Below are 11,849 nucleotides of genomic sequence, written 5' to 3' on the forward strand. Positions count from 1 at the left end.
TTGTAGTGCTGTATGAACAATCAGCATTGAGGGAAGAGGTAAGACAGAATGAGTAAGTTGTGTATAGCTCAAAAGTGTACATGCATCCTAACTGTAATTGTGTGAGTGTTCTCTTTTACTATAAGATAGGATGATTTGAATTATCAAACATCTCAGTATAATTATCCTAAAAACAAATTTCAGCAACAATTAACGAACACTTCCCACTTAAAAGGTACATTCTTATGACACACAAAGCAGCTCATTACAAATCCTCCACTAGGATTTTAATCAGTAGGGTGAGAAAATAAATGTTTATTTTGACTCCTGCAACAGTATTTTGCATTTCAATTTTTAAATAATGTTAAATTTACACTTATACTTATTTGAAAATGAATGCTAACAGGATCACATTTATTTTGCATTAGAACTGCAGCCTTGATTGTTGAGGAAAATAAGGCACCCAGAAGACAATGGCATTGATTTGCTATTATCTAAGTTGTATTTTTTATCTAGGTTATTTTTATTCTGTGAAAAGGGAAGAATGGGAAGTATTATGTACAGCATTTAAGTACTATACAAAATAACTGGTTCCATAATAATGCAGTATTAAAATATCTTTCAAAATACCTTTCAGATGACATTTCCTCTTGTATTTTTCAGATATTTCCATTAGTGATGCATCCTTCAGAAATAATGAATCATCATGGATGTCATTTGCACCCTTTTATATCCGGCATAAGACCCATATTAAACTGCAGTTCCAGCCTCTCTCTCCAGATGGTATCCTGTTCTACACTGCACAGCATTTGGGTTCTCAGTCAGGTAAGGGAATTCCAGCTTGCTGCTATCATACAGCCAGCTACTTTTGTGAAAAAGAAAGGGACTACATTGGGGTGATTGAGGCACTCAGTCTCTGCAACTCCTTGCCCATGGTGGCTGGATTTTGTAACAGAATCAAAGAATGTTAGGGGATTGGAAGGGACCCTAAACATCGTCTAGTCCCAAGTCCCCTGCCATGGGCAAGGACACTTTCCACTAGACCAGGTTGCTCAAGGCCTTGTCCAACCTGGCCTTGAACCCTGCCAGGCATGGGGCATTCACAAGTCCCCTGGGCAACTGTTCCAGTGTCTAACCACCCTCACAGTAAAATATGCCTTCCTAATACCAATAACCAAAATTTCCTCTCTTTCAATTTTTCATTACTCATTGTGCTGTAGTTCCTGACTAAGTCCCTCTCTGGCTTCCTTGATTCCCTCCAGATATGGGAATGTTGCTGTGAGGTCCCCACAAAGCCTTCTCTTCTCCAGGCTGAACAGTCCCAACTTTCTCAGCCTGTCTTTATAGGGGAGTTTCTCCAGTCCTCTTATCAATATTATGGACTTCCTCTGGACTAGCTCTTCTTACGCTGGGAACACCAGAACTGTATTGTACAGTTGATTTGAACTGTGAATAATCAAGTTCAAAAGAAAAATAACCTGCAAAAACAAAGTTTTAGATAGTGAAAAAGCCTGCAGGTACTTAATTAACTTATTTAATGGTTCAGAAAAACACTTCCCCTTCAAAGTGACCACAGCCAGCTTTTTAGAAGCTGCACTAAGATTCTCACTTTGGGGAGCTGGCCCAGTGTTTTAAATGACAAAAACCAAAGCCATATAAAAACTGATCATACAAGTGAAAGTGAACAGAGTGAAATTAATGAGGCTTCTCAGAAGTGTAGCTTTTTATTATATAATGTTGAAAAGTGTGCTGGTGCAGCATGTAAAACATGCAAGTTCTGCATTTCCCAGATATGCAGATTGACAAATAAATCTAAATAAAATATTTATAGAAGTATTCTAAATTTTACTAAGTTAACATTCCTAAAACTTCATGTCAAGAAAACATACTTTGATAGTGTAAGTACATTCTAAAATTTAGTCTTTAAAGTGTACATTTTTGTAATTACTTTATTAACCTACTCAATTGCATTTAAATGTCGATTGCAGGTTTTTAAACAGAAGCATTATGTGCCATCCATAACATCATCTTAGAGCAAATTTTTCTCTTGTATTGAGCAGTAGGTTATGCAAAAATTATGCTTTATATGACAAAACAAGTTAATTATTGATCATGTGTTTTTACATTCCTTTGTTCAAAGTCTAAAGCTCTAAGATATTTCAATAAACCTACTCGGCCACAAATTCATATAAACACATATATGCCCAATGTACCAGCACCTTACTGTGTATACAGATGTTTCAACAGGTTGATAATGCATCATACACTGCTGACACCTCCTGTTTGCCTCATTCTAATTGCAAACACATACAGAGAAGAGGCTTCAAAGAAAAATATATGGAGCACCTATAATAAAAAAAAAAAACATGTATTAACAAAGAGCTCTGTCTTCTACAATGAATCTTTTATAGTTCTATCACTTATAGGCCAAATTCTGAGATTCTTCATGAATTGTTCTCTCCTGTATAAACTAAAGCATTACATGGGCCATGAAAAATAGGAGAAAAAAAGGATCTCTCTCAAAAAGAATAGTCAGAGGTCATGGAAGCAGCTAGCATATAATGAAATTAAATACCTCTTTGGAAGCATCAAAGAGAGTGTATTAAGTATGATTAACTTGGGCCAGGAGTGGGTAGTCCAAGCATGCCCTCATTCTCTTGCCATTTCTGAGTGCTTAGTTTGCACAGGAAAGAATATTTTCTTTCAATCACTTTCTAGAATCATAGCAATTCAATTTCAAAATAAAATTCCTAAAATTATTCTCATACAGAGGGATTTATTTACAAATTTCTTATTTCTACTTTCACTCAAGTTTTGAAAGATTCAAAAAGGAAAAGCTAATCACTTGGCTTTTTATTTTTGCCTTCATATAATCCTGTCAAATCCAGGCCAGAATTAGAATGATGAAAGACCTAGAAGTATTCTTAGCTGCCAGCAGATGAGATAGAGATTTCTGTTGAAGATTAGTTTAGAAAGCAGTTAAAATAAAGCTTTGTCTTCTAGACAGTTATGTAAGAGGTAATAAATTAATTGCTGAAATCACAGGATTTTATTTCTAAAATTCCTTTTTAATAGGAAATAATTAGAATTTTTTTCCCTCACTAGGCAATGCTGTTTTTTTTTTTAAATAAATGAGCTGACTATGCAGCTAATTTAGCAATGATACTGAGTAGCACAGTTATGCATCAGCTTGGTTTGTCACCCACATAAACACTACACTGTGACTTTTCCTTCAGGGACATATACCACTAAATAATCCTTCCATCATTAAAATAAAATCACATCTTTAGTCGGTGAAGAAAAAAACATGATACCTCTGTTGAAACATTTTCTTCCAGCTTTGTTCTTCCCAAAGAACATGGAAGAACTTTATAGAAAGTGCAAGTCTCCTTACTTTGAAGTTGATCTGCTGGTTTGAGCTTCTATTCCTCTAAAAATATCACTACTCCAGTACACACATTAAACACCTCAAAAACTGGCATAAAATGGAAAACATCCTGTGAATCTGTTAGCCTAATTTCCTATAATTGCCAGTCATCCATTTTGTTGCTTTGTCAACTATTTTTGAATGTGCATCATGACTCTAAGTATGGTACTACAGATTTCTGCAGGCCCTAAGAAAATAATTTCCAATGTCTGACAAAATTTATGTGGCTGGCAATATTAATAATAAGTTGGGGGTAAAACCCAACCCAACAAATGAGTTGACTTCAGAAACTTGAAGATAGAATGACAAGGGAACTTTCTTCCCCTCTTTGACTACTTGCTCTATGCACTGCATCTGGGCAAGGTCTCTGCATGTGGAGCACACAGAACTCATGTGGAGTCCAGCACATGTTTGTAGAAGGCCAGCTCACTTCACATTTTCTTAAGGGCAGTGTATTCTATTTTTACCAATGAAAGCAGGAGACTCCTAATGATTAAACAGCCTTTAATTCAGACAGGACTTGCTGGATGCCCACCAAGTGCTTGAACAAGCTATGTAGGACAGTCTGTTTACAGAGCAACCACTCTATATACCTGGAGGCCTTGGCTCTTGGGTAAAAGGCAGTTTAAAAGGAGCCTTGCTTTTTGTTGAGTCACAGCATTACTGAAGCTTTACCTTTGTTAGCAAAAGTGGAATATGCTGTAGACTGCCTGCATTATTCCAGAGTTCAGGCCAGGGTGATGGAAAGGTTTGCTCCCCAAAGAGATGAGAACGAACAGTCATGCTACATGACTAAGAATGAAGTCAGGTCAATAAACAGAATGGGATGACTCATGCTAAATTTAACACTCAACATTTGCAACAGCAGTTCTCTGTCTCTCTTTAGCCAGATTATGTCACCTACCCAGTCTGAAAAACCAAAACACTTTAACTCCTGGTATTTAAAGCATTTCAATTTATAAATCTATAACATGAAAATAAGAAAATGCCATTACAAGTGTGTGATGTCTGTTTGATTTTCTAAAACATTGCTTATGATGAAAACTGAACGATGGAACTAAAAATTTTTGGAAATACTCAGAACTTTTAAATACCTAAAAGGCAGGAGTATTATTTTCCTAATCAGAAAGAAACTGATCATCCACTCACTTTTAAAACAAGAATTTGAGTGATTAAGTATTTTTCTCTTTGCAGCCATATTTCCTTAGCTGACAGGCACATAATTTTTGCTTTGTTACTAGTTTTGGACTAAATCAGCAGTGTAGGAAGCAGAACTGGCAGTCAGCTGTGTGACAGAACAGACCTCCCCACTGTTTGAAATCTGTTGCGTATGAAGTGTTTGTTATAGTTACCCATTTGACACTGGCAAGCAAACCAAAAACGTTTAGCAAATTGAGGCAGCTCCTTCCAGCTGCCAAAATGTGGCAGAGTGACAGTGATGACTAAAGGAAGCACAGTAAATTTCTTCACAAAGAAAGGCATTTTGGAAAGGTGTAGCTGAATAGTCTAATTTACAAATAGATAAGTGCCCATCCCTTGTAGATGCATGGGCATCACTGTCTGCAAGGTTGCTCTGAATCCCAGCCATGCCCTTCCTTCTATGGGATGGTGCTCCAAACTGAAGCTGGACTCCACCTATTGACACACTGATTCTTTACACAGTTTCAGAAATATACAGGCTTGATTTGACATCAGTTTTCAGTCTTGCATGAGCTGTGACATGGAACTCCACACATGGAGCAGAATAAATTGTAATAATCCATGGAAGCATATCCATGGGTAGCTCCTTTAAGTGCACGTTAGGGGCACTGGCTATGGTCACCCCTAGGTAAAAGATCAATTTACAACAGCTGCAACAAGCTCCTTTGCCTTGCCAGCCAGCTGGTACCTAACTGCATGCACACACTCAGACAAGGGCAAAGACAAAGTTAACAAACATAAACATAAACAAACCATGTTGACATATTGCCAGCTAGCAATTAACAGCAGAAGCTGCAGAGGGTGGGAAAAAGGCTCATGTCTTCTCTGCTCCTCGTTCCCTAATTTTACCCCATTATAGCCCTTTCTTTTCTTCCCTGTTTTCTCTCCTTGGCCTTGGGCCTTACTCTGGCTACTGGAAATGCTCAGGAGACATGTGAAGGACAATTGCTGGTCAGTTAGGTTTCCTCTCAGGTGGACACCAGAGTGCATCACTTTCCTTGGCCACAGATTGTAACCATTCAGCTGGAGGCTGATAGGGCTGTTTCAACCCCTTCTAGACAAGAAAAGTTCTGCTCCTGGAAGAATATGTAAAGGATGACAGTGTAAGAGATTGTGGTTTAGGTCCATGGAAAATCATACAGGAGAACAGGATGAGAGGAAAACTGCAAAGAACAGAATGATGAAAAAAAAAAAAAAAAATAGAATGAAAGCAATGTGAACTCAGCTCAGCAAGGCAGGAAGGAGCAGTGAGCAGATACCTCTTGGAGCTGTGATGGTTACAGGATGCATCATGCCAATACGAGGCAGGAATACTGCTTGAGACACAGGCACTTCATTATGGTGGCTTAACAAGGTCAGTTTGGAATGAAGATGAGCACATAGCAGAACCTAGAGTAAAAGGTTTCATTAACTGGGAGTGATTCCCATGAATGTTACTGTTTATGAGGACAAAAGGTTCAAATGTTCACTCTGCCACCAAGATGATCAGTAACAACTTTGAAAAAAAATGGTGGAAAGAGAGTGGAGGAAATGCTACTCAATACTACAGTGATAGAAACTGGCACTCTGGGCTTGAGTTAGAGGACAGAAGGGTGAGGTAAAACCAACAGAAGGCACAGACTGCAAATATATATCCAGAGTATATATCCAGAGGCACTGTCTCAGGGCTCCAAAACAACTAAAGGAACCAAGGCTGTAGATGTTCAGTAACCAGGAAAGCAGTGTAGGGCTCCTGGGACACTTAAAGCTGCAAGAAGCTGCTGAAGCACTGAGCTCATCAAAGCCTCTGTCATCAGCTTAGCTTAGAGGCTTCTGCTCAGTAACACAGGATGAGACAAAAGACAAGCAACACATGGCTTAAAGGAATCTAGATCTTCAGTAGTTCCAGGACTAATCAGTGAGTTTTGAGCACACGGGGAGCCTTCAGAGACACTTGCATCTGTGTATCACTGAGACTATGGTAACAGCAGCAAAAAAGTGAACATCACAGACTACAAGATTCCATCCACTACTACAAAAGTCACTTAAAAATATGTTCTGGAAGTTCCTTTGGCCATGCAAAGTAGTGGGAAATCCTTCTTAATTTTCAGTGGAGAGTAGGAAAAACCTCAGGTACTCTTTTAACAGGTTAAAAAAGGCCTTGCCTTACACACACACACCAGAGCACAAGGATAGACTTAAGTCACTGTGGGGAAGAGACCTTGAAACAGAAATGTTAAAATACCATCCAGGATGCTGTCCCAGCTCATAGTGTGTCAGCCTGAGACACTCTCACACTGCGTCCAGTCCTCCTAGGAAATACATTTGTATTAGGCATATTTGGTAGTGTAGGCAGTAAATGCTGAGATCTTTGCCCTACACAGTTGTGTAAATTGAATATTATCACATTTTTTACTCTGGTGATGCTTCTGGCCTGAACAGGACATCTGCAAAGAGAGTGTAATTTTCCTAGAATGCATTTCCAACTGTATCAAGTTTTGATAAATTATGATGTACAAAAGTTTCCTATGGTAACATGCTCACTGCTTGAGCATGATCCCCTCTTAGAATGGGGGTTTACAGACACATCTGCATACATATTCATAGTAGTAACAAGCTGAAAAATTTTGTGATGCAATCAGAATTCATCATAAGAAGTCATATAAGAAGATACTATAACAAATAATCCAGATCTCACAGTAGCAGTTGGATGTACTTTTAGGAGACTTTTCATTATCTCCCAGTTTTAGGAACTGACTGCTCAAGACACAGGGCTGACTAGCCTTCTGGGAATTCTGAGATCCAGTATGGGAGCAGGTAAGACTTGTACACATAAAAAAAATGTGAAAATAAAATTACAAAGAAAAATTCACCCCCGCTTTGGACTTCTGGCTTCTAATATAAAATAGAGACAATCCACTCTGAGGCCAGAGCAACTTTGACCTTCAGTCACTTGGTGAAAACCCCCAACTAGGACTTGCAGGTAGAAATGCTGTTTTATCTCCAGAACAGGTTCTTCCTTAAGGAATGCCTGCTACAAAATTCCGTTCCCTTAAGAAGAAAACAATCTTCTACCATTTGGGCTATAAAAAAAATCACTGTTTTACTTAAACAGGGAATATTACAGGGGCAGGAAGGTGCATCAGAACAGAACTGAATGTTGTTAATAATCTTGTTCAATGCCCAGGGTCCTGACATGTTGCATTTTAAAGGCCCAGCTAAGCTACACTAGCCTACTTCAAAAGAAGATTCAACCTTACTGCCACAGGTTGCCTTACAGTTCCTTGCATCCAACAGGTTGGGCAAAGACTTGTGTGCAGAACAAAAGAACAACTGTGAGTGCCTCTCTCAGGAGTCTCTCTGCTTTTTTTATGACACCACTGATGGAGATGAATAGCCCATATTAAATGAGATGCTAATCTAAAAAAAACAGAAGTTGTGTGTCGTCTTTTCAAGAAAGTAGGGACCAGCTATACAGTCTAGTGCTGGAAAAAATAAGGCTGCCATCTCCTTCATGCTTAACAAAAGTAACTTCCCTCAGAAAGGTCTCTGGCCACAGGTTAAATGAGACAGGTCTGAGCAACAATCAAATTGAAATAGTAAAAACCACCCTGCTTCATGGTCTTCTATACAGACTGCTGAGAAGAGAAAATCAGTGGCAAGAATGCCATTTGTTTAAACTGGTGATACAATTCCTATGATGACATTGGCCTGCACAGGCTCCAGCTGTGCAATCTGGCCCTCAGAGACAGGGCAGATGGAGATCCCTTGTTGAAAATATTACCGGTTGCTAAATTCGAAAAGCATCAAAGACAAGTCCTTAGTTTCCCTTCACTTTAAGAGGAAGTTTCTTGGATAGTGAACACACAGCACTTTACATGACAGTCCAAAGATGTTTTCAGCTAGTTGTCCCTAGTAGTAACTATGATATGATAAACTTCATGGAGAAATACTTTCTGCACCCTAGGATCAACTTTCAGGTCCTAAAATTTATCTTAACACTCTGTTGTTCTTGTCAACTACTAAAATGGCAAGTCATCTGTGAAAAGAGAGGGTCTAACCAGAGGAGTAAGAAAGGCTTCAGGGAGAGGTGAAATTGGAAGTGTAATTTTTTTGTTCAAAAATAGTAGAAGAAGTTACTCCAGTTTGAAGTGAGGCTTCAAATTTGTGCCAGAACAGAGTATTCAGTGATAAACTCTTTACACTGTAGACAGCAGATTCAGTAACACAGATTTGTTCTTGCAATAAAACTAAGTAAGATTCCAAAACAGATCATTGTCAAATGTTCAAAGCCACCAAAATCCTCCCCTGCAGGCCAGGAAGTCTTGGAGAACTGCCAGTTTCTCAGAGTCTTGATTACAGGACAGATGCAACAGCAACCCTGGTCAGATGTTTTCCTCCTTCTGAGAGAACAAAATATGAGTACTTGTGTCCTTACTCAAGTCTGCATGTCCAGGTAGGAGAGGGGATCGACGGCTGCCAAAGAGGTAGTTCAGACACTTTTCCTCATGCTCCTTTCTTATCCTAGGATTGAAGGCCTGATAAAGTCATAGACAAGCAGGTTATGTACACTGCTGAAATAAAGCAAGATCAGTGCATTGAAACTATGTGCTGAAAAATCAAGCACACTTAAAGCCACATCACTAAGTAGGAGAAATCACAAGTGAAGGAAATTATATTAATTTTCTGGGAAAAAAAAGGAACAAGGAAGGTCCTCAAAAAGAACACTAAATACAGGGAAGTAAACCAGATCACCACAACTGGAACTAGCAAGCTAAAAGGTAGTGCTCTGGTATCATCAGAGTTGAAAGACGAAGAGCTTTTTTCTTGTTCTTCCCATGGGTATCTGGAGCAGAGAAGGTGAGGCATGATGTGCTCTACAGCCACTAATACAACTGAAACATCTCCAGCCTGCCTAAATGGCAACCTGAACATCTCTTGGATAGGGAGGTATAATTTTGGCAACTTTCACAAGTCTCTACTAAATTAAGCCATTCTATTTCATTACAGGCAATGTAATCCAAGGATTAGAAATACTCAAAAATTAAACACACGTGAAAGCAAACTTCATCATTCTACTGATAGGTCCACCCTTAGGAATGTTGAATCTTTAAGGAAACTGGACTGCTAACTATTAGGAAAGCTTGCATTCAAATTTAGCAAACATATTTACCAGTTTAATTGATAACAACCTGATGCCTGTTATTTCCAAAAGTAAGATATAGAAGTTAAATTGCACAGGCAAACCTCAAAAAATTTGAGAACATATCTTTAATTTGCAGACTTTTCTGCTGTCCTCTTCTGCTTCCCTGTCAACTCCCACTATTAGGCTCTAGTGCTGTGCTTACAAACTGCTCTAGTTCCCATTTCCTAACCTTTCCCAGTTTTCCTTCATGCTTGAAAGTACAGTTTGAAGTGGTACTCACTCTCCTTTTACACTGCTCATAAGGCCAGAAACACTGATAGCACAAGAAGAGAGAACTCCCTTCTAATACTTCCTGTCATGAAGGCCTCTAGAAAAACAATGCAATAGAAAGCATCTGTTCCTACAGCTGTCAGATTATTAAACCCAAAACATCCCTGTTGTGAAAAGGAGCCTTCAGGGAAACCAGACTATATCTGGTACAGACAAAACTGTTCATTAAACTGACAAATCCATCAAGCCTTTATTCAACGTACTGAAGTTGAGAGTATTTCTGCCTTTGTAACTTGGCCAAAACTTCTTTCTTTTCCATGGGAACACTGATTCACACACTTCCTGGATGCCAAAGTGATCCTGTTTTCTCCTACCTCAGTTATCTAGTCTCTGCACAAAAGCAGAGCATTTCAGAACCTTGGGATTTTTACTTTGAGGCAAACATAAGCTCAGTTTTCAATAATGAAAAAAAAAAAAAAAAAGGCTGAGAGCAGCTCATCAGGGAACATTTCCCTTTGTGTGACTTAAATATAATGATGGTACAAGGAAACGCAGGCATGAAAGCATCAGAATCATTAATATGTTGCTTTTCAGTGCACCCCCTCTAAAAATTAAAAATATTTTATACTGTTTTTTTACAGGTGACTTTCTATGTATATCATTAGTAAATGGATTTACACAGTTACGCTACAACCTTGGAGACAGAACAGTCATCCTACAGACCCTTCAGAAGGTCCACACAAATGGGAATACATGGCACTTACTCAATGCAGGAAGAGTTGGTAATGAAGGCTACCTGGACCTGGATGGTATCAACATTACTCAAAAAGCTAGTCCTGGAATGAATGCACTAGACACACACTCAGATTTTTTTGTTGGAGGGGTATCCTCCTTAAACCTTGTTAATCCAATGGCAATAGAAAATGAGCCCACAGGTTTCACTGGTTGCATTCGAGAAATTGTTATAAACAATAGGGAACTGAATCTTACCGTGACTGACCCCAAAGGTGGAGCCAACATTGGTGACTGTGATGGAACAGCTTGTGGTTACACTGTGTGCAAAAATAATGGAACATGTCAAGTCGAAAACTCAGGCTTTTCTTGTTCTTGTCCGAGAGAGTGGACAGGGACCACGTGTGAACAATCTATTCACTGTTCACAAAACATGTGTGGGTCTCACGCGCTTTGTATTCCTCAACCTTCTTCATTTTCATATACCTGTGCCTGTGCACTAGGCTGGACAGGTAAGTACTGTGATACCAAAATCAAATTTTATATAGCAAAGTTTGTTGGTAACTCCTACATTAAATACACAGATCCTTTTTATGGAAAAAGAGACCTCCAGTACAGCCGCCTTTCCTTAAATTTTACTACCAATCAAACTGAAGGCTTAATAGCATGGATGGGAAAAAGTGAAGATGAAGATAATGACTTCCTTGCCATTGGTCTTGCCAATGGAACTTTAAAAGTTGTGATTAACCTTGGAGAAAGAATCTCTGTTCCTCTAATGCATAGCAAGTATTTCACCTGTTCTGATGGAAGATGGCATTTCACTACTGTAGTTCAAAACCAAACTTGTATTAAGGTTTATCTTGATGAGGAACTAATCTTTTTTGAAGATATTGACCCACAAAGGAAATACACTGCTTTAAACTATGGTGGCATTTGTTACTTTGGTGGGTTTGAAATTGGCAGGAAAGTCAATATAGTCACGATAGGGCTTTTTCAGAAGGAATTAATTGGTAAAATTAAAGATGTTGTGCTCTTCCAAGATTCTAAAAAGATTCAGCTAATGAAAGCAGAAGGATACAACATTCATGATGGAAATTCTGAAAATTAATTGAAAAA

General features: G+C 38.6%; 1 protein-coding gene across 1 annotated transcript in view; it reads left to right on the forward strand.

The window, feature by feature from the left end:
* The window catches only part of EYS (eyes shut homolog), a 723,820-nt gene extending 711,979 nt beyond the window's left edge, over positions 1-11,841 (forward strand). Inside the window, exons 48-49 of the mRNA XM_053938438.1 lie at positions 643-804; positions 10,643-11,841. Coding sequence (XP_053794413.1) covers positions 643-804; positions 10,643-11,841 — 1,361 coding nt within the window. The remainder of the gene's footprint in view (positions 1-642; positions 805-10,642) is intronic.
* The last annotated feature ends 8 nt before the right edge of the window (positions 11,842-11,849 follow it).

The sequence above is a fragment of the Vidua chalybeata genome, chromosome 3, assembly GCF_026979565.1.
Source record: "Vidua chalybeata isolate OUT-0048 chromosome 3, bVidCha1 merged haplotype, whole genome shotgun sequence".
Taxonomy (NCBI): Eukaryota; Metazoa; Chordata; class Aves; order Passeriformes; family Viduidae; genus Vidua; species Vidua chalybeata.